Consider the following 26,760-nt stretch of genomic DNA (forward strand, 5'->3'; position numbering starts at 1 on the left):
TGGAGTATGCTGGTCTCTGTACCTAGTCTTGGATTTCCATCATATCTTCTGGATTATCAAGCAGCTGCGGAAAAGTGTATATAAAACTAAGTTTATACTTACCCAGTATACAGTAGATCAAGTGCCATCAAAATTTGGCTTCAGTTCTGTATATTTCCTGCTAAAACGGGAGATTCTCAGGTTTGCTGACGAAAATATGGCACTCTGATTGTAGCCTAAATTACTTTATATGCTGAAACAAATTCACCCGAGAAAGCTTTGTGCCATTAAAGGCTATGTAAACCTTTGAAAGGCAATTTTTTTTTTTATTCATTTTTTTGTTAATGTCAATCAGTGCAACTTTCTAAATGGTTTTTATTAGAAATTTTGTTTTTACTTTTTGAGATACAGGTGCTCTGTATTCTCTATACACGGTAGCTGTAACTTTTTCACTAAATCCTGCTCCCTCCCTGATGTGATAGATAACGGGTGGATGCTGCATGTCCGAGACTCGCAGGACCCGCTGACCATGAGCCAGTTAGGTCCGCGGGACTGACGGATTCAGGTCATAGTGAACAATACAGCTGCTCTGTATAGAGAATACAGAACATCTGCATCTCAAAGTAAAACAAATTTTTATTAAAACTATTTGGAAAGTTGCACTAATCACACCGAATGACCTTTTTATTTAAAAAAAAGATTGCCTTTCAATGGTTTACATAGCCTTTAAGACTACTGTCATAATATTTAACCAAAACCAGCTGTTGCTATGCCAGGCCTTATTCTAGTCCTGCCATCTTTACAACCTGCCATATTATGAGTGATTTTGTTAGGTAACACACTGCTTTAGTCACTATTAACTTGCCTCAGAATATACCCTGGGGGGGTCACTATATAACGGGGTGCTCAGCATGAGGCCTTAAAGTCCTCTTTCGTCTTGAAAGGCAGTTGTCACAGGCCATGTGTGCAGAGCGAGCCTCTCGTGCAGATACCTATGTGGCCTGTGACAACTGCCGCCCGATAAAGTATATACAGAGAGCAGAATTCGGCTAAAGCCTGGAAGAAGATGCCTGAAATCAGAGGATTAAGCCAACCTGCTTTCAGTGCTGTACAAATCAAGGGATCACCCCTTGTGTACCCATGATCGCCGGTTGGAGGAACATGATTGTCACTATGGAGACAGATAAAGGTCCTTGGCGCTCGAGTGGCACATCGGTCGTGTGAAAGTGGCATAACACTGACAGGCAATAATGCTAAGTATTCAGAAGCATTACGGATGCGATCAAACGATTGCGTCCCGTAGTATGACCAATATAAATATAGTAACAACCCCCCCCCCCCTTCCAAAAAAAATATTCTTATTTTTTTATTTAAAAAGTTAGTTTAAAATATGTGAACCATAAAATAAAAAATAGTCAGAACAACCTATAGAATAAAGTTAACATATTATAGCGTTATGTACCGCCTAAGGTGGTACCAATAAAAACGACACCGCCTCCCACAAAAAACAAGCCCTTATAGAACTACATTGATGAGAGAAATGACGTTCTGGCTTTCAGAATGCAGCAAATCACATTTATTGTGCAAATGTACTGAAACTTTAAAAAAAAAATATGAATTTGATATAGCCGTATTCTTACTGACCTCTAGGGTAAAGTTAACGTTATACGGCATGGGAACCAAAATTGCAAAAACCATGGAGATGTTGTGGTGGTTTTTTTCCTCCAATCGCGCTCAAAAAAAATTTATATCCTTTAATTATATGTACCCCAAAATAGTGCCATTAAAAACTTCAATTTGTCCCGCAAGTAACAAGCCATAATACTGCTACGTCAACAGAAGGATGTCCTATTCTTGTCCGGAACTACGGGCTGCTAAGGATGTGTATCTGTAAACTGTCTGTATTTGCAGAAGCGTTGCTATGTTGGCGACATCATTTGTAGCGTCTTTTTTTTTCTTCTAACGGATCCGTATATATGGATCAAATATGGATGCAATATTGACTGTATTTACGGATACCCTTCCGTATATACGTATAGACACAAAAAAAACTGCATGGCTGGAAAACGCATCGCAAAACCACCACAATTCGCGGTACAACAGTGTGCGGTTTTAGATATAGTCTTTAATCACTCCATTAATTTGCATTCAACTGTACTCTGTTGTGGCTTTTCGGTGCAGAATTTCACACCGCCAGAATTAGGCGTATGTGAAAAGGCAATCTGTTGGCAAATTAGATCCCCATAAATGTTTCACACTGCTATATAGGAATAGGGAAGTCAATGGCTGACGCTGCTGCAGGGCCACCATCAGGGGGGTATTAGGGGTACTGGTGTGAGGGGCCCGGCCAAACCAAATTGAAAGGGGGGCCCGGCAATTGCCGCGACTTGCCATTGGTAGAAAAAAACGGGCCCCTGCAATGGGGCCCGTTTTTTTCACCACAGAATATCGTGAGCTGCGGGCCCCCCTCGTCCCGCCCGCGCGAGCAACCGATCGTGCGCACAAGGAAACTCCCGCACGTGCGAGCGTCCGCGAGCACACACCCACGAAAGCCCGCACTCGAGACCGCCCACGCACGCACCCGCGACAGCACGGAAGCGCGCACCCGCGATCGCCAGCATGCGAACGAAGTGCGCGCAGCCGCGGACACACACACGGACAGAACTTACCTGGAGCCTGGCTGGAGGTGAAGGACTGGACGTCTGGACCGAAGACATCGCCTGAAGAGGACTGGAGTGGGAGCCAGGAGCTCTTCAGGCACAGTGAGTAAAATGTCTCAAAGTGCTGTTTCTGTATGGCCCTGTTCACACAGAGTATTTTGCAGGCAGAAAAAAAATCTGCCTCAAAATTCCTCAAAGAATTTTGAGGCAGATTTTGACCTGCCCACACTATCTTGCCGCGTTTTTTTGCTGCGTTTTTTTGCCCGCAGCGATTGAGGACAGCAGACAAAAAACGCAGCGAAAAATGCATTTTCTGCCTCCCATTGATTTCGATGGGAGGTCAGAGGCGGAACAGGGGAAAGAAAGGACGTGCTGCTTTTTCTTTTTTCCGCGACTGGCTCCCATTGATTTCAGATTAAATCAATGGGAGGCGGTTTTGGAAGTTTTTTGGTGCTGATTCTGACGCAGTGTCCGAGTCAATATCAAGGCCCAAAAACTCTGTGAACTGGGCCTTATTGTTAGGGCTTATTCAGACGAACGTGTAATACATCCGTGCAACGTGCGTGATTTTCACGCGCCTCGCACGGACCTATGTTACTCTATGGGGCCGTGCAGACTGTCAGTGATTTCCGTCGGGCGAACCCCGCAACGGAAAGTGAAAGTGACAGCACAGCTTCCGTTTCAGTCACCATTGATCTCAATGGTGACGGAAACATCGCTAATGGTTTCCGTTCGTCACCGTTCCGGCAGGTTTTCGGACGGAATAAATAGCACAGTCGACTGCGCTAATGGTGACGGAAACGGAAGCTGTGCTGTCACTTTCACTTTCCGTTGCGGGGTTCACCCGACGGAAACCTCAGACGGAACCCCGGAGCGGAAGCGAACGGTGATGTGAACAGGCCCTAACACAAAAGTTTTGTATTTTTTTAAGCTGGTTCACAAAAAAAAATAATTCCAAATTCTACTGGACCAACTGCCTATTTAGAGACCGGCAGCAGCTCCAGGAGCGACATCATAAGGGACACACTAGGCGGATATGCTGAGTAAAACTACACAGCTTATCCGCCCTGGTAGCCGCAGGGAATTCTGCCAGCAAAACCGCACCAAATAGTGGTGCAGGTTTCGTGAGGCGTGTCCGCTGCGGGAATCCTGCAGGGCAACAAAAAGTTTAGACTTGCCCCGGCCGTAGTCCTGGTGACGCATCTCTCTCTTCTGAACGTAGCCCCGCCTCCTGGGATGACGCTGTAGACCATGTGACTGCTGCAGCGGTCACATGGGATGAAACGTCATGACAGGAGGCCGGGCTGCGCTAAGAATAGAGGATCGCGTCACCAGGACTACGGCCGGGGCAAGTCTAAACTTTTTTATAAATTAAAAAAAGTGCCTTTTTTTTTTTTCTCATTTTGTGATTTTTGCGGCAGAACCGCAGCATTTCCGCAACAGAGGAGCAGCGATCCCACAGAATACATTGACACGCTGCGGCTTAAAAAACCACACTGCAGGTCCATTTTTTTTTGCAGCGTGTGGATAAGATTTGTTCAAATCTCATCCTCTCTGCTGCGACTGTAATACGCTGCAGATTTTCCACAATAAAATGTGTTGCATAAAATCCGCAGTGTTCATGCCTAGTGTGTTCCCACCCTAAGGCCGGATGTACACGAGCGTGTGCTTTTTGCGCGCGCAAAAACGTGGTGTTTTGCGCATGCAAAAGGTCCATAACAGCTCCGTGTGGCTGCAGAGTATGATGCGTGGCTGTGTGATTTTCGCGCAGCCGCCATCATTATGACACTCTGTTTGTAGCACGTGATGCTTTTCTGTTTTCATTCATAGTTTATACGGCTGCGGGAGTGCTGGGTGGGATTTTCACGCGCCCATTGACTTCAATGGGTGCGTGATGCGTGAACAATGCACAAATATCGGACATGTCGTGAGTTTTACACAGCGGACACACGCTGCGTGAAAATCACTGACAGTCCGCACGACCCCATAGAGTAACATAGGTCCGTGCGAGGCGCGTGAAAATCACGCACTTTGCACGGATGTATTACACGTTCGTCTGAATAAGCCCTAACAATAAGGCCCAGTTCACAGAGTTTTTGGCCCTTGATATTGACTCGGACACTGCGTCAGAATCAGCACCAAACAACTTCCAAATCCGCCTCCCATTGATTTAATCTGAAATCAATGGGAGCCAGTCGCGGAAAAAAGAAAAAGCAGCACATCCTTTCTTGCCGTTGTTCCGCCTCTGACCTCCCATCGAAATCAATGGGAGGCAGAAAATGCATTTTTCGCTGCGTTTTTTGTCTGCTGTCCTCAATCGCTGCGGGCAAAAAACGCAGCAAAAAAACGCGGCAAGATAGTGTGGGCAGGTCAAAATCTGCCTCAAAATTCGGTGCGCGGTTCCAGGCGGTCGCCGGTGCGCGCGGGAGTTTGCGGGTGCGCGCGATCGGTCGCATGGGCGGCGGTGTTTGACGGCCCCCATGCTACCCAGGGCCGCCATCAGGGGGGGTATTAGGGGTACTGATGTGAGAGGCCCGGCCAAACCTAATTGAAAGGGGGGCCCGCAGCTCATGACATTCTTTTGGTGAAAAAAACGGGCCCCATTGCAGGGGCCTGTTTTTTTTTCTACCAAAGGCAAGTCGCGGCAGTTTGCCGGGCCCCCCTTTCAATTAGGTTTGGCCGGGCCTCTCACATCAGTACCCCTAATACCCCCCCCTGATGGCGGCCCTGGGTAGCATGATATAGTGCTGGACGGAGTACCGTTAACAGGCGGTGCCACGGTAGGGGGGCCCAGAAAATGTAGCTGTAGCGGGCCCTGAAATTCCTGATGGTGGCCCTGCGCTGCTGACATAAACGTAAGGCTGGATTCACATGAGCGCATTACGGTGATTTCTGACTCCTGGCCGTTGCCAATGCTTTCCTTCTGCCCATGTTACTGGCAGTTTCCTATGCTGCCGGAGCTCACCGACTGGTTCTCCTGCCGCTGCTCCTAATGCGCCTGCCGGCTGAACCTTCTCTTCCTAATCATCCAGTGCGCGCCAAGGATTGCAAAGGTAAATCGTTTCCATATGTGCAAAGAACATCTAAGTTACACACTTTTCAAGGTCAAAAAAGTGGGTCTCGGTCCAGAAAATGTACCAGTGACAGAAGATTCAGAGGGGGTCATCTAAAAAAAACTTCCGAGCAGCCTGCCACAAAGAATAACTTTGCCTTGAGGCCTCCCACACACGAGCGTTCCGCGGAGAGGCAGTGACACCTAGCGTCATAGATAACTATGATGCTAGGAGCCCGGCTCCCTGCACTGTGTTCGGTCCGGGGAATGCGGCCAACGTATCACGGACCGAACAAGCTCATGTGTGAGGCTTCTTAAGGCAAGGTTAAGAAAGTTTTCCAAAGAATGGAGGGTTGTTACCGCAGACAAGTGGATACTAAAGATTATAAAATCTAGATACTCCCTGGAATTCAGCTGTCTTCCCCCTATGAGATTCCTGATAAACACCAGGATCGATCAGCATATTTTACATATTGTAGCAGAATTTGTACAAAGAAGCACTGGAAAAGGTACCTACGGAAGAACTAGGGCAGGGCGTCTATTCTTGCGTCTTTCTAGTCCCAAAAGCAGAAGGCACTTTTCATCTAAATAAAGATTTAGGGTAAGGCCACACGGAGTGGCCCTGACACGGTCGCAACACGGCTAACCACCGCACCGGCACCATGTTCGGTGCGGCTGTCAAACATCCTGTTAGTGGCCGCATGTCAACGCGGGTAAACCGTCCCTTTATCTGCAAAATCGTGCGACCATGAATTAATACACCCTGTATGGCCGCACGATATAACAAATGGCAACAACTTACCTCCTATTCATTCTCTATGGCAGCGCCGAAAAAAGCCGAACACTGCACTCGGCTATCTGCGGCGCTCCAATAAAGAATGAATGGAGCTGCAGTGCGCATGTAACCGGAATACCCCTTAACGAGGTATTTGATAGCCGTGCCTACATAGTGCCAGCGTGGCTATTAGCCTCGTTGCGACCTTGTCAGGGCCGCTCCGTGTGACCGTACCCTTAAGGTTCCTCAACCGATGTGTGTACCCTAGGTCTCCTGACAGCATCTATGCAAACTGTTCCCTCGGCCCGTTACAGGTTATTGCAGTCAGAGATCCTAATGCGCTGGGACAGAAATATCTTATTTCTTCACAGGAAAATTATTCTCTCCTGGAAGACCCTAAAGGGGGTTTTACACTGGCAGATTATCGCGCAGACGAGCTTTCATATAACGCTTTATTACATGATAGCTAACATGGGGGATGTTTGAGCCTGTTTTTTTCATATATTTAGAGGTGTTAAGGGGGTGGTCCAGACACATAAACTTTTTTACAAGACTTTATAATGGTATAAAATAACAAAAGTAATACTGACCTTGCCAACACTTTCCGGGTCCCCCGCCGGTCTCTGCTATTTTTGCTTCAGTTTCGACAAAACATATGACCGCTGCAGCCAATCACCTGGGTGTCAATGGACACCACTGGTGTCACCGCTGTGGCCAGTGATTAGCCATACCTCCCAACCATCCCAGATTCAGCGGGACAGTCACGGGGCGGTGTCCCGGCGGCCGGCGGTATGTCCCGCTGTCAACTGTATCTGCGTCCTTAGGACACAGATACAGTTGAACCCAATTCTGAAGCAAAGAACCAACAGCTCCCTGCTTCAGAATTATTTCAGAGCAGAGGGAGATCCTCCACTCGCCGAGGACTCCAGGGGCACGGCGCTACTTTAAGCGCTGTGCTCGGGGAAGCCCCTAAACGTCACTGTCCATATATGGACAGTGACATCTGTGGCTACTCCTTGAGCGGAATCCTCGTTGCCGATGATCTGGCCAGGGATTCCGCTCCTAGAGGAAACCCGAGGTCACTGCCCATATATGGACATTGATGTCAAGGGCTCCTCCTGGAGCGGAATCCCCAGCCAGAGTCGGCAACGGGAATTCCGCTCAAGGAGTAGTCACTGTCCATATATGAACAGAGACATCAGGGCTTCCCTCTAGGAGTGGAATCTCCGGCCTATGCTCTGGCTGGGGATTCCGCTCCTAGAGGGAGTCCCAATGGTGCTATCTACAGGGAGGGGTGGCACTATATTGGGGCACTATCTACATGGGTACTGTGTCACTATCTACAAGGGCAACTGGCACTAGGGGCAGCCAAGGGGGCATTTTACTGTATACGGGCAGTTAGCGGGCATTATACTGTATGGGGTCATTAAGCTGTATGGGGCAGCTATGGGGGCATCTGTGTGGGCATTAACTGTATGGGGCAGGTATGGGGGCATTATGCTGTATGGGGGAATTTGTTTGGGCATTATACTGTATGGGAGAATCTGTGTTGGCTTTATACTGTATGGGTGCATCTATGGGGCAGTATACTGTATGGTGGTAGCTATGGGTCTATTTGGTATTATACTGTGTGGGAGTCACTATTGGAGCATGATAATGTGTGGGCTGAACTGGATGTGTATGGACAGGGATTGGGTGGGATTAAAGGCATGGTGCCGCACAGTTGTCCCTCTTTGTGATACTTGAAAGTTGGAAGGTATGGATTAGCGCATTGACTCAACATGTGACCTCTGGAGCCAGGAAGCATCGGCACGGGAGCAGATAAGGTTTTACTTATTTTGTTATTTTTTTGCATTGTAAGCTCGTATTTTTTTTTAAATTATGTGGCTGGACAACGCCTTTAAATCCAATCTGCTAACACATTCCCTTTAGATAAAAAAAAATTTTTTGCGAAAATCGTGGCAAATAGGGCAAACACAGCCTTTAAAATGAGGGGTTTATGTGAAATAAAAAAAAATAATAATAATAATAAAATCTGGTATTTGTACTCTGTGAAAATCAAATCCACGCGCCTGCGCATTACAGCCCCAATTGAACGTGTTACCATAGAGAGCACCTAAGACACCAGGGCGGCCCCTATGGCGGGAAATCACGCGAGAGTCGTTGTCGTAACGTGAATACCACAAGGAGGAGCTCTCCCTCCTGCAAGATGGCGCAGACTGTGAATATTACGGACCTGTCTCTGCAGCAACTCGAGGGGTTGAAAAGTCAGCTGGATCAGGTAATAGAGCTGTTACTGACTGGTGAATGGCGTCCGAGCGCCTCCTCGTCACAGCTCATGTAGGGACGTGTGGTGTTGATATCGGCCCCGGGCTGTGCGCTGCATGCTGAGACTTCTAGCACCTTCACAGGCTGCTGCTGCTTCTATGGAGCTTCCCGCCGGTGTTTAGGAAGAGCTCGTCAGCAGCCGCACTGATGTCCATGTGTAGCTCAGCACAGTGATATCCAGCGTGTGATTCCCCCTAACATGCTGGGAGTTGTAGTTTCACAGCAGCTGTGGGAGTCCGAGATTGCTATCTCAGGTGTAGATGTGGAAGTATGGGTGAGGGGGACTAAAGGCACATGTCATAGAGAAGAGTCAGGAGTGGTCGTCTGAGGATCCCTGCACTGTGACCCCCCACTGAGCGCTAGGGAGGCGCTGTGGGGCCCTTACAGCTCCCACTGGCTTCATGCGTTACAGTTTATGGCCATCTAGCCGCTCTCCTGAGTGAAGCAGAGAAGGCTGAGCCAGTCCTGCAGTCAGCTTATTCTAGCAATCCCTGGGGTCCACAGTGCCAAGTGGGCGTTCACTTTAAAGGGGTTGTTAAAAGCGGCTCTGTCAGCAGATTATAAGTGCCCTATATTGTACATAATGTGATCGGCGCTGTAATGTAGATAACAGCAGTGTTTTTTTATTTAGAACAACGATCCATTTTGAGCAAGTTATGAACAATTTTAGATTTATGCTAATGACTTTCTTAATGCCCAACTGGGCGCTTTTTAGCTTTTGACCAAGTGGGCGTTGTGGAGAGAAGTGTATGACGCTGACCAATCAGCATCATACGTTCTCTCCATGTACTCCGCACATAGTGATCTTACTAGATCACGCTGTGCTGTCACTTACTCGCACATTAAAGGAAGGGTGTCGCGAAAAAATTTTTTTTATATCAATTCGCTTCTAGTGTTTTATTTTAAAAAAAAATATTTATTTGTGTTACTTTTTTTTATATTTGCTAACTTTTTCTTCCCTATGGGGGCTGCCATTTTTTTTTTCATCTCTGTATGTGTCGATTAACGACACATACAGACATGGAATACGGCACATACATCCCCATAGAGAATGCGAACAGGACCCGTTCCATTCACTATGGTGTACGCTGTCTGTGTGGGAACGGCGCATGCGCCACTCCCACACAGTCCAAATGGAAGGTCTTCGGCCAAGCGACATCCGGCGCCATTTTCTTGTGGACCGGAAGCCGCGGCCGGACAGTAAGATGACTACTTTCGGTCGCGGCTTCCGGACATGTGTTCTGAAGCAAGCGGAGGGAGCGGTGGCGGCAGGAGCAGGTAAGCTATGTCTGTGTATGGTCGTGTTTTAGTGTGTGATTACCACTGTATTTAAAGGAACAGTGTCATCACCCAAAAAAATTTTCATATGTTCAAGATGTTAGTGCTTTATTAAAAACGTTTATATTTATTTGTGTGTTTGTGTTTTACTTTTTCTTATTTTTACACTTTTTCTTCCCTATGGGGGCTGCCATTTTTTGTTCCATTTCTGTGTGTGTCGATTAACGACACATACAGACATGGAATACGGCAGCCACAGTCCCATAGGGACTGCGAACGGCTCCCGTCCCATTGACTGCAGTGTACGGCGTCTGTGTGGGAACTGCGCATGCGCCGCTCCCACACAGTCCTATTCGAAATTGGCGCCGTCCGGCGCCATTTTCCTGTGGACCGGAAGTCGCGGCCGGACAGTAATATTACTACTTCCGGTCGCGGCTTCCGGATTTGTGCACTTGCACCAGCGGCAGCAAACGGAGCGGACGGGCCGGAGGGAGCCGCGGCGGCAGGAGCAGGTAAGAGATTTCAATGTATGTTCGTGTTTGTGTGTGTTTACTACTGCATGTAAACCTACTACACTGTGGGTTAGCTCAAAAAATGGCGACACACAGTGTAGGAGGTTACATTGTTCAAACCCCTCGTTTATCCCGGCACTAGCCAGGATAAAGGAGGGGGGAATGCTGAGAGCTCACTAGAGCGAGGGCTTTTAACCCAATGTTGCAATGCTGCAATTTTGGGAACAGCTCCATCTAGTGACCAAAAATGGGTAGTATTATAAATTAGAAATAATTTATAATATTTCCTGGACTCGTGCAAAAAAATAAAAAAAATTTGAACAATGTTTAATCACCCACACACTAAATGTTTAATTTTTTTAAAAAAAAACATGTTTTTCTGGCAACACATTCCCTTTAAGTCTACTACACTGTGTATTCGCTCAAAAAATGGCGACACACAGTGTAGGAGGTTTGACCGTTCAATCCCCTCCTTTATCCTGGCTAGTGCTTCTGTGAGCTCACTAGAGCGAGTGAGTTTTCTCAAATTTTGCAGCACAAAGCAATGTGGTTGCTTTACCACATGCCAATGCTGCAATTTTGGGAATTGCTCCCTCTAGTGACCAGCACAGGGAAATGTTATAAATTAGAATCTAATTTATAATATTTCCTGACTCGTGAAAAAATTAAAACAATGTTTAATCATTTATACACTAACTGTTTAAATAAAAATAAAAAAAATTCTAGCGACACATTCCCTTTAACGTTACTGAAGTGTCTTCAGAGTGAATAGACATCGGTTCCAGCCAGGACGTGATGTCTATTCACACTCCCGACACATATAATGTGGTGACAGAGGCTCTTTAATGAAGACCACCCCCTGTCTATATGCTCTATTAGGGTATATAGATAAAGTGGGGTCTGCTTCCCAGTTCTCTCCTAGATTGGCCTGAGCAAAAAAACTTTAAAGGGGCTGTTCCACGAAGACATTCCCTTTAAAAAATGAAACCAGCCTGGCTGTTATCTCTTAGGACGCCGCGTCTAGCTGTATAATGCAGCGGCTTCTTCAAACGAATGAATGTTTATGTAATGCATGGATGCGCCAGGTCCGCCAGAGCAAGAGTGGCTCTCAGTCCTGGCTCATAGAAGGGGGTCCTGCGCAGGGGACCCCCCTATGATATACATGTACCCTAGTAGTAATAGAGGCTCCTGCTCTGGCAAACTAAGGCCTCGTGCCCACTTAAGTTATTTTCATCAGGGTGCTATCTGTTTTTTTTAACTGATGGCACCCTGACACATTCATTTCAATGGGGCCATGCACACTTCCGTTGTTTTAATGGAACCGTGTGGCCGTTCCGTCAAATAGGACAGGTCCTCCTCCTGTCCTGGCCTTTTCATTGATTTGGTCCATAAAGCAACAGACTGCACACGGAAGCCATCCGTGTTTGGACCGTTTACACAGGGCAATGATCGGAAACGAGCGTTCACGTCAATGCTCATTTGCCTGATAATTGGCCCATGTAAAAGGGCTTTAAGGCAGGGGAGACGCAATATATGTCCTCCCTGTAGGAAAAACATAGTTAACAATACCAAGTGTTTAACGTCCCATCTCCACTCCTTCACCCATACACAACAGTACAAAGTGCTCTGCCTGGAACACTTGCATTTGTCATGGACTTCATACACAAAATAAAGTCTATGCACCGTGCAAAACCCGTTATCCCAGGCTTGGACAAATCTTTTTTAGGTTTAGGAGCCAGCAATGACGCGCTGTAGGGCTGGATCTGGCTGGCGAATGGGAAAGTGCGAGCCTGACCTTACACTTCCAGTAGTCAGAATAGTATGGCTTCTCTCAGTAGTACGATTTGTGTCCCACCATACTATTTCCCCCGTTATGTGACTGCTGTGTGCTTGCTCCCCGCAGGAGCGGCCTGTGCGGAGAGATGAAGCTGGTTGCGGTCAGTGATCGCTTTCAATTCCATGCAATCGGCATCGGGTGGAAGCACCCCGGCTGCCAAATGCATGATGGGCAGCAATCAAAACTTGATTTTCAGGGCAGATTTTCTAGTTTCCATGGTGACTGGTTTGGGTCAAAGCCTGTGTTTTTATTCCATATTCACAAAATGTTTCTTCCTCCTTATTGATGTCTTGAGGCTGGAATCACACATGCAATTTTTGTGGTCGTTTTTTGAGCCAAACATAGGAATGGGTACAAAAGATAGGAGACGCTTTTCATTCTTTTTGGATCTACTTTTGTGCTTGGCCCAGAAACTGCTTTAACCCCTTCCCGCAAGTGGGAGTTACTGTATGTCCTTTTTAGCAGGTCGTTCCCGCAAATGGGCGAACAGTAATACCCTGAGGATGAAGCGGGCACAGGAGCTGTTTGCGCTTAATCTTCAGCGGGTGTCTGCTGTAATATACAGCTGACATCCCGCTGCAACGACGGCGATCACAGTTCTCTCCGATCGCCGCCGTTTAACACCTCCATTGCCGCTGTCAATATCAATAGCGGCATTTAAGTGATTGAAACAGAGGGAGGGGGCTCCCTCTGTACCCCGTTGACCCCTCACGAGAAATAGTGGGGTGCTGATGGTTGTAATGGCAACCAGGAAGCCTAGCAGCGGATTCCTGGTTGCCAGGTACGGGAGCCTATTAGGTCCTGCCCGAGGCACGACATAATAGGCTCAACTGTCAGTTGTAAAGTGACAGTTACCATACACTGCACAACACAAGTACATACAGAAGTAGTGCAGTGTATTGTGCAGGGGATCAGAAGATCAGATCTTCCAGTCCCCTAGTATGTGTAAAATAAAAAGTGAAAAAACAAAAACTAGACACAATAGGTATCGCCGCGTTCGTATCGGCCTGACCTATAAAAATATTACATTATTTATCCCGCACGGTGAACACCGTAAAAAAAACAATGGCAGAATTTCCTTTTTTGGTCACGTTATTTCAAAATATAATGGAATAAAAAGTGATCAAAAATTTGCACGTACCCAAACATGGTACCAATAAAAACGACAGTTTGTCACGCAGAAAACAAGCCCTAACACAGCTCTGTCGACAAAAAAATAAAAAAGTTATGTCTGTCAGGATATGGTGACACTAAAACATTATTTTATTTAGAAAAAAGCGTTTTTATTGTGTAAAAGTAGTAAAACATAAAAACGATATAAATTTGGTATTGCCATAATCGTATCGAACCACAGAATATACATATACCCTGATGTACTCCGCCCAGCTTACATATACCCTGATGTACTCCGCCCAGCTTACATATACCCTGACGTACTCCGCCAGCTTACATATACCCTGATGTACTCCGCCCAGCTTACATATACCCTGATGTACTCCTCACAGCTTACATATACCCTGATGTACTCCGCCCAGCTTACATATACCCTGATGTACTCCGCCCAGCTTACATATACCCTGACGTACTCCGCCAGCTTACATATACCCTGATGTACTCCGCCCAGCTTACATATACCCTGATGTACTCCGCCCAGCTTACATATACCCTGATGTACTCCGCATAGCTTACATATACCCTGACGTACTCCACATAGCTTACATATACCCTGACGTACTCCTCACAGCTTACATATCCCCTGACGTACTCCGCACAGTTTACATATCCCCTGACGTACTCCGCACAGTTTACATATCCCCTGATGTACTCCTCACAGCTTACATATACCCTGATGTACTCCGCACAGCTTACACATACCCTGACGTACTCCTCACAGCTTACACATACCCTGACGTACTCCGCACAGCTTACACATACCCTGATGTACTCCGCCCTGCTTACATATACCCTGATGTACTCCGCCCAGCTTACATATACCCTGATGTACTCCGCCCAGCTTACATATACCCTGATGTACTCCGCCCAGCTTACATATACCCTGATGTACTCCGCCCAGCTTACATATACCCTGATGTACTCCGCCCAGCTTACATATACCCTGATGTACTCCGCCCAGCTTACATATACCCTGATGTACTCCGCCCAGCTTACATATACCCTGATGTACTCCGCCCAGCTTACATATACCCTGATGTACTCCGCCCAGCTTACATATACCCTGATGTACTCCGCCCAGCTTACATATACCCTGATGTACTCCGCCCAGCTTACAAATACCCTGATGCACTCCGCCCAGTTTACGTATGCCCCCACGTTATAACTGAAACCCCAGTAAAACACTAAACAAAACTACTACCAAGCAAAATCTGCGCTCCAAAAGCCAAATGACGCTCCTTCTGGATCTGGCAGTGTGCCCAATGGAGTCACTTTTTGGGCTTTTCACTGTTTTGGCACCACAAGACCTCTTCAAACCTGACATGGTGCCTAAAATATATTGTAAAAAAAAAAAAAAAAAAAAAGGCCCCAAAATCCTCTAGGTGCTCCTTTGCTTCTGAGGCCGGTGTTTCAGTCCATTATCACATTAGGGCCACGTGTGGGATATTTCTAAAAACTGCAGAATCTGGGCAGTAAATATTAAGATGCATTTCTCTGGTAAAACCTTCTGTGTTAGGCTGGGTTCACACACCCTATTTACGGACGTAATTCGGGCGTTTTAGCCTCAAATTACGTCCGAAAATACGGCTCCAAAGCGTCGGCACACATCTGCCCATTCATTTGAATGGGTTTTACAATGTACTGTGCCGACGGTCATTTTTTTTACGCGCCGCTGTCAAAAGACGGCGCGTAAAAAGACGCCCGCGTCAAAGAAGTGCATGTCACTTCTTGAGACGCAATTGGATCCGTTTTCCATTGACTCCATGGAAAAACCGCTCCAATTACGTCCGTAATGGACGCTGCAAAAAACGCCTGCACATGCCATTACGGCTGAAATTCCGGAGCAGTTTTCTCCTGAAAACAGCTCCATAATTTCAGCAGTAACGGAGGCTGCCGTGTGAACATACCCTTACAGAATTTTTTTTATTACACATGAATTTTTTGTAAAAAAAAAAAAAAAAAAAAAAATGAAATTTGAACATTTCAGCTCTACTTTCCTTCAATTCCTGTAAAACGCCTAAAGGATTGAAGGACTTTCTGAATGCTGTTTTGAATACTTTGAGGGGTGCAGTTTTAAAAATGAGGTGATTTATGATGGGTTTCTAATATATAGGGTCCTCAAAACCACTTCAGAACTGAACTCGTCCCTGAAAAAAATCACCTTATGAAATTTTCTTGAAAATGTGAGAAATTGCTGCTAAAGTTCTAAGCCTGTAGCGTCCTAGAAAAAAAAAAGGACGTGAAAAAAACGATTCAAACATAAAGTAGACATATGGGTGATGTTAAAGAGGCTCTGTCACCAGATTTTCAAACCCCTATCTCCTATTGCAGCAGATCGGCGCTGCAATGTAGATTATAGTAACGTTTTTTTTTTCAAAAACGAGCATTTTTGGCCAAGTTATGACCATTTTTGTATTTATGCAAATGAGGCTTTCTAAAGTACAACTGGGCGTGTATTGTGTGTGTACATCGGGGCGTTTTTACTTGTTTTACTAGCTGGGCGTTGTGAATAGAAGTGTATGATGCTGACGAATCAGCATCATCCACTTCTCTTCGTTACCACCCAGCTTCTGGCAGTGCACAGACACACAGCGTGTTCTCGAGAGATCACGCTGTGACGTCACTTCCTGCCCCAGGTCCTGCATCGTGTCGGACGAGCGAGGACACATCGGCACCAGAGGCTACAGTTGATTCTGCAGCAGCATCGGCGTTTGCAGGTAAGTCGATGTAGCCTCTGTCGCCTGGTGCCGATGTGTCCTCGCTCGGCCGACACGATGCAGGACCTGGGGCAGGAAGTGACGTCACAGTGTGATCTCTCGAGAACACGCTGTGTGTCTGCACTGCCAGAAGCTGGGTGTTAACGAAGAGAAGTGGATGATGCTGATTCGTCAGCATCATACACTTCTAGTCACAACGCCCAGCTAGTAAAACAAGTAAAAACGCCCAGATGTACATACACAATACACGCCCAGTTGTACTTAAGAAAGGCTCATTTGTATAAATATAAAAATGGTCATAACTTGGCCAAAAATGCTCGTTTTAAAAATAAAAACGTTACTGTTATCTACATTGCAGCGCCGATCTGCTGCAATACGAGATAGGGGTTGAAAATCTGGTGACAGAGCCTCTTTAACTAGTAACTATTTTGTGTGGTATTACGATCTCTCTAAGGGTATGTTCACACGGCCTATTTACGGACGAAATTCGGGCGTTTTAACCCCCGAATTACGTCCGAAATTACGGCTTGAAAGCGTTGACAAACATCTGCCCATTGAAAGCAATGGGCTGACGTTTGTCTGTTCACACGAGGCGTATATTTACGCGTTGCTGTCAAAAGACGGCGCGTAAATAGACGCCCGCGCCAAAGAAGTGTTATGTCACTTCTTCAGACATAAATGGAGCCGTGTTCCATGGACTCCATGGAAAACCAGCTCCAGTCATGTCCGTAATGGACGCGGCGTTCAAGCGCCTGCACATGCGATTACGGCTGAAATGACGGGGCTGTTTTCTCCTGGAAACAGCCCCGTAATTTCGGCCGTTACGGACGCTGCCGTGTGAACATACCCTTACAAGCAGATACATTTAAAATTAGATTGGATAGGTAAAAGCATTCCGGAGTTATTACCACATAAAGTGACACATGAAAAAATGGGTCTGGTCCTGAAGGGATTAAAAACTACATGTGTGATTCCAGCCGAACACCCTGACCCTATATCCATTTATGCAAATTAAAAAACATAAATAAATAATCACAATCACTCGGCAGATGCAGCCGTAGATGCAGATAAGGCTTCATTCACATCTGAATTGGGACTCCGTTCATGGGTTCCATCTGAGCTTTCCGTCAGGGAAACCCATGAACAGAATCCGAACTCAAACAAACGGAAACCATAGGTTTCCGTTTGCATCACCATTGACTTCAACGGTGACTGATCTGGTACAAATGGTTCCCGTTTGTCCCCGTTGTGTAAGGATTCCGTAGTTTTGACAGAATGAATAGCGCAGTCAACTACGGTATTGATTCCTTCAAACAACGAAACCCTTACACAACGGTGACGGAAAGCGCAGATGGAACCCATGAATGGAGTCCTAACGTCGCTGTGAACGAAGCCTCCGATGTATTGCAGCCAGAATTTTGTTTTTAACCTGTTTATTTTGAGTACCTTTTCATGGCTTTTGGATATGCATTAGTTTTCCTTTCATATCGGAGGGGAAAGGCTCCTCTTGGGGTGACGTATGTCCTTTCTTTGGCATCATCACCTAGTGCTGCAACCCCTCCTCCCTGTCTTCTATTTACTGTATTACTGCAGACATATCTTGGACACTAAAAAGATTTCTGGACATTTAGGGATTGTTCACACTTTTCCACAGGGAAATCCGGCCTAATATTCGCACCAAATGGTGTATGGATGTTCGGCCAGATTGACCACTGTGGGAAACGGCTCTCCTGAAGCTTCCATAGCAACGTGTCTGCTGGCCCAGGCGGCCTCTGTGCAGCCTGCCTCCTGTGATTGGCTGCAGCGGTCATATGTGATGAAACACTATTACAGGAGGCCGACTGTGCACAGAGCAGCCAGAAAAGCAGGGATCGGAGCACCATGGGAGGTGAGTATAGGCTTTTTTTTTTTTTTTTCTTAAACTTTGGAAGAAATTATTTTTCGAAATTTGTGGAATTTGCTGCGAAAGCGCAGCATAATCGCATAAAGTTCTGCAACATTTGTCAGTTGTTGTAGAATTTTACAATATTCCCTATTGATCTCAATAGGGAATATCTGCAGCGACTCTGAAACATGACTTGACATGCTGCTGATTTTAAAATCTGCACCAAAGGATCATTTTATAAACCTTTACTTTTTTTTTTTGCGCCGTGTGTAGATGAGATTTCTTAAAATCCAATTCTCTTTTCTGTTTCTGTGATACGCTGCAGAAATTCTGCCCGCAAATCTGGATGTAAAATCTGCAGTGTATGCGATACTTGTGAACATGCCCTAACAGGGCAGGCAGGGAAAGGGAAACAACGGGCTTCTGGAAGGTGATGCCACAAATAAGATATATTCCAAAGTCTCATATATTCACATGTACTACTGATCTTTGTGAGAAAAATAAATAATGCTTACATTCGGTAGGCTTTACATTTTATTTGCAGAACCTCTTTGAGGTGACCATCCAAAAGCATTAAAGTGGTTTTCTAGAAAGGTGCTCCTCGCACAGGAAATTTGGTTTGAATAAGAGGGTGGTCTCAATTGGATGGCCATATCCACACATTAGCCAAAATTGGAGTATTTTTTTTCTCTCTTGACCTCTGAAAGTACCAAAGCTAAAGTAAGAAACCAAAACACGCTTTTGCCCAGAGTAGAGGTGCCCAGCCCACTCCTAAAGTGTAACCTATGTAGTATCCACCGATCAAGAGATCCACGGAAGATGTCTTCTTGCAGACCACTACTGCAGCCTGTTTGGACACTTAGGCTCCAGGCAGCGGCTGTTGTGACCCACCTGTAAGGCTGGATTCACACGAGCATGTTCGGTCCATAATGGACGGAACGTATTTCGGCCGCAAGTCCCGGACCGAACTCAGTGCAGGGAGCCGGGCTCCTAGCATCATAGTGATGTACGACGCTAGGAGTCCTCGCCTCTCCGTGGAACTACTGTCCCGTACTGAAAACATGATTACATTACGGGACAGTTGTCCTGCAGCGAGGCAGGGACTCCTAGCGTCGTACATAAGTATGATGCTAGGAGCCCGGCTCCCTGCAGTGTGTTCGGTCCGGGACTTGCGGCCGAAATATGTTCCGTCCATTACGGACGTAATGTGCTCGTGTGAATCCACCCTTATTCTCTATATGGGAGCAGCTGCTGGAGATATCCTGATCAGCAAGCATCATGTAGGTGAGACTTATGGTGTCATTTTAAGGCTGTTTAGTTTTTTGACGCGAAAACCGCAGCAAAAAACGTGGCACAAAACGTCCGAAATTGCCTCCCATTGATTTCAATGGGAGGTGGAGGCGTTTTTTTTCTTCCCGTGAGCAGAAAAAAAAAAAGATATGCCCTATCTTGAGGCGTTTTCCGATTCAAAAACGCTGCGAACGGCTGTTGGGTCTTTTGACGCTTTTTATGGCAAAAACTGCTTGCAGGTTTTTTCCTTTTTGTCTGTTTAGGCTATGTTCACACGGGGTATTTTGCCAAGTTTTTTTACGCGGAAACCGCGTCGCAAAACTCGGCAGAAACGGCCCGAGAACGCCTCCCATTGATTTCAATGGGAGGCGTCGGCGTCTTTTTCCCGCGAACAGTAAAACTGCCTCGCGGGAAAAAGAAGCGACATGCCCTATCTTCGGGCGCTTCCGCCTCCGACCTCCGATTGACTTCAATGGGAGGCAGGAGAAAGCGTATTTCTCGCTCTTTTATGCCCGCGGCGCTCAATGGCCGCGGGCGAAAAACGGCGCGATAATTGCCGCGAAAATCGGCGTGCAGGGAGAGGAATATCTGCCTCAAAGTTCCAAACGGAATTTTGAGGCAGATATTCCTCCCCCAAAATACTCCGTGTGAACATAGCCTAACTCCTTCCCGTCGTAAACAACTTTCAGATTTTCATTTTCGTTTTTTCCTCCCCACATTCCAGAACCATACCGTCTTTATTTTTCCGTCGATATAGTCCTATGAGGGCTTGATTTTTGCGGCACGAGTTGTAGTTTTTCGTAACACCATTTATTTTGCCGTATAATGTACTAGGAAACGGGGAAAAAATTATTTGTGGGGTAGAAAATGAAAAAAACAGCGATTCCTCCATGTTTTTTTGTGTGCTGTTTTTATGGAATTCACTGCAATTAAAACAACATGTTAACTTTATTCTGTGGGCTAATCCGATTACGGCGATACCAAATATATATAGTTTTTTCTATATTTTACTACTTTTACATGTAAAACCTAAGTGTAAAAAAGAATTTATTTTGCGTCGCCAAATTCCGAGAGCCATACATTTATTTTTTTTTCCCGTAGATTAAGTGGTATGAGGACTTATTTTTTGCGGGATAAGCTGTAGTTTTTAATAATACCATTTTGGTGTACATGCGACGGTTTGATCACTTTTTATTTCCTTTTTTGTGGGAGATTAGCTGACCAAAAAATAGACATTCTGGCGTTTACAATTTTTTTTTTTTTACGGCATTCACCGTGTGGGTTAAATAATGATATATTGTGATAGTTCAGACTTTTTACGGACACGGCGATACCAATTATGTTTATTTATTTTTTTTACTATGCTATAGGGGGAAAATGGGAAAATGGGAAAAGGGGGGTTTTTTGAACTTTTAATTTTAAATTTTTTTATTTTTTTTTTCTTTACACAAAAAAAACCTTTAACTAATTTTTTTATTTTTTTTTATTAGTCCCCCTAGGGGACTTCAACCAGCGATCGTTAGATCGCTTGCACGATATACTGCAATACTAATGAATTGCAATATATTGTGATTCTGACAGGCACCTATCAAGCCCTGGCGGAGGCAAGGCTTAATAGGTGTACAAAGATGGCGGACCTGGGGGAGTTCATTAAGCCCCCAAGCAGCCATAGCAACCATCGCCCCCCCGCGATTGCGTTGCGGGAGGCACGATGAGCTGTTACAGGAGGTCGCCCCCCCCCCTCTTTCTGACGATTTAAATGCTGCGGTCGGTATTGATCGCAGCATTTGACGAGTTAAACTAGCAGGATCGAGCGCGATGCCGCTAGTTACTCTGAAGTGTCGGCTGCCCGCTCTATACTTCCCCTACCCGACTGGCGTATGGATACATCAAATGTCGGGAAGGGGTTAAGAAGGTAAAATAACGTGGCAAAAAAACGCCTGTGGTGCAAAACCACTTAAAAAAAACCGGAGCTGATTTTTACAGGCAGAGTTTTCTCCCTGCAAAAAACACAGTGTGATCAGGGCCCAACAATGTAACACTCCTTTTCTGGCAACGTACCATCATAGAAAAATTATAATCAAAATGGTTTTCTGTTATTACAAGTAAAAGCAAAATTGGTCAATATACATTTTGAGTGATTAACTGTAAAAGCATTCGGGTGGACAACACCGAGCCAGCAATAAAAATAATCAGATCTCCTAGTAAAGGGTTCTCCCGACTCTACCAGTGTCGGACAGGCAGACCCATTTCACAGTCGTCTAGATCTTCCACCCACTGTACTATACTGTGCTGTCTCGGCTCTGATAGGCATCGGCAGATACTTGTGATGGTTTCCTCTATGACCCTATAAAGTCATGGTGAAATAGTGACGGGAGGGTCTCTGTAGGGGATAAAGAATGTTACCGGTGTAATGTAAGTGGATAATCCTGCACTTCACCTCATTGTTTTACATTATAGGAAGTTGAGTTCCTGTCCTCATCTATTGCTCAGCTGAAAGTGGTGCAGACCAAGTATGTGGAGGCCAAGGAGTGTCTGAGTGTGCTGCACAAAAGTAATGAAGGTAAGTGGCCGATACACTGCATAGCGTCTCATTGGTTACGTCTGCCCCTTTAGGCCTAGGTCACATGGAGTATTTTGCCAGTATTTTTTCAACCGCAGGCATTGAGGCCAGCGGGCCAAAAACGTTGCAAAAGACACTTTTTCTGCCTCCCATTGATTTCATTGGAAGGTCAGAGGCGGAACCGCGGCAAGAAGGGACATGCTGCTTTTTTTCCCTGCAAGTGGCTAAAAGCTGCCCGGGGGGAAAAAAAAACACGTCCGCCTCCCAGTTAAATCAATGCCAAAAAAACTCAGTGTGAACTGGGCCTTCTAAAAATCTATGTATTCATATTTATTTTATTTTTTAACAGGGAAACAAGTTCTTGTTCCTTTGACAAGTTCCGTATCCTTTCAATTGATGGTTTATAATACATGGGAGATTCTCAATTATTTTCTTTTGCTTAGAGTTCTTTACTTTGTGTGAGAAACAAAATTTATCACATGCTACTACTGTGAACTGCAATGATTAACCCCTTCCCGCGTTAAGCCATGTGTACAGTGCTGGGTGCCGGTAAAAGTTCCAAGACCTTACATAAATAGACCTATTTGGCACCCACCAGCGCCTGCCTCCATCAGATCTTCTGCACGGTATGTAAATGAGCTTATTTAAGCTCCCTCTTGGCAGGTTGAATGCTCATGTGGTGGTAACATTTCAATGCTGGCGCTGTAACTAAAAATGATTTAAAGGGGTTCAGACTTTTAAAAAAAAAAGTTTTGCCTCAATACAAACCCACAGGTCCCTACTGATTCCTATTCTGTTTATTTTTATCTAGTTCATGTTCAGTCCAGCTGCCTCGCAGCCCCCTTGTTTATAAGTGTTCCTCCAGCGCTGGTCTCCTGTTAAAAACATTTCCGATGATGCGTCATTGCCACGCTTTACTAATCTACGCCCTCCCTTCTCCGATATATCACCACTCCGTGCAAAGTTCCCATCACACTCAGGAGACCGTCACGGGGTATCTTGTTCTGGGGCACGTTTACGGTGGAAGAAATGTCACATGATCTCAGCGCTATGGGTGCTGGGAAAGAGTTAGGTGATGTAAATACGAAGCGCAACTGATCTGGGGCAAACACAGCGGGGGGGGGCGGTCATGTGACTGCATTACAGAGCAGAAAAACATTGCGTCTTCAATACATGTCCCATATTATAAAGTGAAATCTATTTGGTGGGTTAATTGACTTAAATAATATTTTGTAAAAGGTGGTAATGGATGGTTGGCATACACTTCTTAACTATGCCTTCCTGTAGATGTATGTGCCTGGTACACTCAATGATGTATCCAATGTGGTCCTAGATGTGGGGACTGGATATTATGTGGAAAAGGTAAGTGTTGTCCCATTATTCACCCTCTGTAGACGGCGATCACCGCCTGGTGCTAACTAGCCAGTTTGAGACCGCACAAAGCCATGCTGAGATGTTTAGTTCCATGTCAGTGGACAAAACCTACCTATTGTAGATGGACAATACTATTTAACATGTGTCCTCCAGACCTTCCTTTATTTATATTCTATTTATCTTCAGTTTCCATCTATTCTGTTTTCTCTGTTTTTGTCGCATCTTGTTATATTTCATCTTTTATTTGAATCGGTCTAGACTGCAGGTGATGCCAAAGATTTCTTTAAGAGGAAGATTGATTTCCTTACGAAGCAAATTGAGAAGATCCAGCCAGCTCTACAGGAAAAACATGCCATGAAACAAGGTGATGCCATGTTTTATATTGCACTAGGGCAGGAGTACCCAACTACTTAAAGGAAATGTTCATTTACCTGGTTCTGCCGTCAGGTGAAAGTCTGAGCTGAACATCAACAGTAAATACGTTGTAACCATATTTGTCTCACATTCAGGCCTCCTGCACACTGCCGTGTCTGCGATTGCGGGCCGCATTTCCATGCCGTGCTCCCGTATGGGAGAAAGGCCCGTAAAAAAAGAAAAGTAAGACATAATTCCATGCACGGTTCTATGGCACGGACACCTATCCGTAGCAGTACGGAAAGGTGTCCGCGGCCAATAGAACCGGGCAGGGCCGTAATTGCGGACTGTATTACAGTCCGCAATTACGGATATTTTTTACGGTCGTGTGCATGTGGCCTTACAGTAAGGCCCCGTGCACAAGACCGTATTTTCATCTATCCGTAAATACAGTCTGCAAATACGGATCCATAACTTATCTGTATATACGGAACGGCATCCGCAAATGCATCCATATTTAATCCGTATATACGGATCTGTAAAAAAAATAAAAAATGGGAGGCTGCAAATGATGCTACGCTTCCGGAAATACGGACGGTTTACGGATGCACCTCTGTAGCCGTCCGTGTTTACGGAAGCGCCCATAGGCTTTTATGTGAGAGTCCGTGCCGTAATTACGGACCAGAATAAGACCGGTTCTATCATTTTTTTCAGCACGGACACCAATCCGTAAAAATACGGAAAGGTGTCCGTGGCCAATAGGAATGAAGGGGTCCGTAATTATGGATGAAAAATATGGTCGTGTGCATGGGGCCTAAGCCCATAGTGCCTCACAATAGTGTTACTAATGTGAGACGCATGGTGTTTAAACGAGGTACAGGGGGTTACTTACTATTATTGTGAGGCACATGGGATTACTAAAATAATAACCCCATGTCACTCACACTATAATGGTAAATAACCTTATGTACCTCCAATTAGGAGTCCCATGTGCCTCGCACAAACGCCATGTGAGGTGCACAGGGTTTCTAAAGTAAAACAGGTAATGATGTGACATTGACTTCACACCATTGTAGTCTATACTGGTGGATGCCACTGTTAAACGTCCATCGCAGTCTTTGTCTAACTTATACAGCGCTGTGAAAAAGTATTTGCCCCTCATTTCTTCTTTTTTTGCTAACTTGTTAGCTTTAATCCCTACCCGCACAAGTCAGTAACTATACGTCGTCGCGGGAGGTAATTTTCCCCCACGAGGACGTATAGTTACTGAGCCGTTCCCGGTGCACACTGTCGGCGACAGTGTGCGTCGGGAACCGGGAGGCCAGCTGACACTCCAGTGTTGCCGATCAGCGGCTCATCGCCGCTGATTAAGGCAATTAAACCCTTAAATGCCGCATTTAGGGGGTTTGTAGCACATCGGAAGCCCCCATGCAATCGTGGGGGTTGCCATGGCAACCTGAGGCCAGACAACGTCACACTGACAGTTGGAATACATTACACTACCTAGGTAGTGTAATGTATTCCAGCAGCGATCAGAGCTGTAGGTAAAAAAAAGTGTAAAAAAAATCATAATAAAAGTGTCAAAATAAAAGTTGTTGTTTTTCCTATAAGTCTAAAAAATTAAACCGTTCAAAAAAAATAAATAAAAGTACACATTTGGTATCACTGCGTTCGTAACCCAAACTATAAATAGTTTTTTCCTGCACGGTGAACACCGCGTAAAAAATAAATGAAAAACAATTTTTTGGTCCCCACCCCTCCCAAGATAGAATAAAAAGTGATCAAAATGTCGCATGTACCCCATATAGTACCAATAAAAACGAACACCCGTCCCGCAAAAAACAAGCCCTTACACCGCTTTTTTTGACTGAAAATAAAGTTATGGCAACACAAAAAATAAATAATGTAAAAAAAATTTGATTTTATTGTACAAACACTGCAAAACATAAAAAAAAAACTATATACATATGGTATTGCCGTAATCGTATCGACTTGTAGAATAAAGTAAAACTTAATTTGGGTGAACGGAAGCCGTGGATTTGGAGCTCTTTATCAGAAAAACTGTGCACTGGCCTCTTAAGTTCTATCCTGAAGGTATTGGGCACAAGTTTGACTTGGAGGTCCACTTTTAATAGCTATTTGGTAGAAAAGTTTCAGATCGTGACTAATTTGTCATGTTTTTTTACTTATGGATACATACACAATAATAATAATTTGGGGGTGACAAAAAAGGTATCCATCAGGAGAGGACATTACATTGCAGGGGTGTTGGGAACCCTTCTGTACGTGCTAATTCTTATGTTCAGTGCTAGGTGGTGGAAATGCCGGTTTTTATTGCTCTTATGTTTGTTTTGCAGCGGTGATGGAAATGATGAGTATAAAGATCCAGCAGTTGACAACGGCTCAGGCAGGGACATCCAAGGCCTAGCCCAGTCTACAGATGGCGCTCCCCACAGATTCTCTTCACTGCAGGAAGATGTTGCAGCATCTGCTGTGAAGGGCGATCACTAGTATCCCTGGCCATATCTACCAATGCAGTAAACCCCTTTACTACAACTAACACCAGCCGAGCGTCGCCTCGGAGACAGTGTGTGACCGCTCTACTGCTCCCTCAAGCCAAGGGGTTAATTTATTCTTTTTTTGTTTAATTTTTATTTTGTATTTGAAAGATAAAAGCATCCAAAGTAACGAAATGATTCATGTCTTTATTTGAGCAAACATTCTATGCTTTGCCTTTTTAGTTTTTTGTTCTGTTTTATTTGCTATATAAAGTGTCAACAATAGACTTAAACGATAGAACTATAGTGAACATGCAGTAACCTACTAAACTGGAGAACTGCAGCAAACTATTCAACGAGAGATGTTGGGGTGCAGTCACACGGGGCGTGCTTGCTTTGTATTTCTGCAGTGTAAACATTTCTCTACTTGCGTTGCGGAATATTTTTCTCATAGGTATACAAGTCCTTCTCAATGAATTAGAATA

General features: G+C 45.3%; 1 protein-coding gene across 1 annotated transcript; it reads left to right on the plus strand.

The window, feature by feature from the left end:
• The first annotated feature begins 8,583 nt into the window (after positions 1-8,583).
• Positions 8,584-26,470, plus strand: PFDN5 (prefoldin subunit 5). The gene is made up of 6 exons (XM_075851840.1): positions 8,584-8,747; positions 21,947-22,049; positions 22,399-22,430; positions 23,337-23,411; positions 23,682-23,787; positions 26,135-26,470. Exons 1-6 carry the CDS (start codon positions 8,676-8,678, stop codon positions 26,203-26,205), a joined length of 459 nt encoding a protein of 152 aa, XP_075707955.1. The 5' UTR covers positions 8,584-8,675; the 3' UTR covers positions 26,206-26,470.
• The last annotated feature ends 290 nt before the right edge of the window (positions 26,471-26,760 follow it).

This window comes from Rhinoderma darwinii, chromosome 2, assembly GCF_050947455.1.
Source record: "Rhinoderma darwinii isolate aRhiDar2 chromosome 2, aRhiDar2.hap1, whole genome shotgun sequence".
In the NCBI taxonomy this organism is placed as follows: Eukaryota; Metazoa; Chordata; class Amphibia; order Anura; family Rhinodermatidae; genus Rhinoderma; species Rhinoderma darwinii.

Excerpts from the sequence above, each read along its gene's own strand:
- PFDN5 (XM_075851840.1), top strand. The coding sequence starts at position 8,676 with ATGGCGCAGACTGTGAATATTACGGACCTGTCTCTGCAGCAACTCGAG. Across the intron at positions 8,748-21,946 it reads TGAAAAGTCAGCTGGATCAG|GAAGTTGAGTTCCTGTCCTC; the intron begins GTAATAGAGCTG and ends TTTACATTATAG. Across the intron at positions 22,431-23,336 it reads TTGTTCCTTTGACAAGTTCC|ATGTATGTGCCTGGTACACT; the intron begins GTATCCTTTCAA and ends GCCTTCCTGTAG.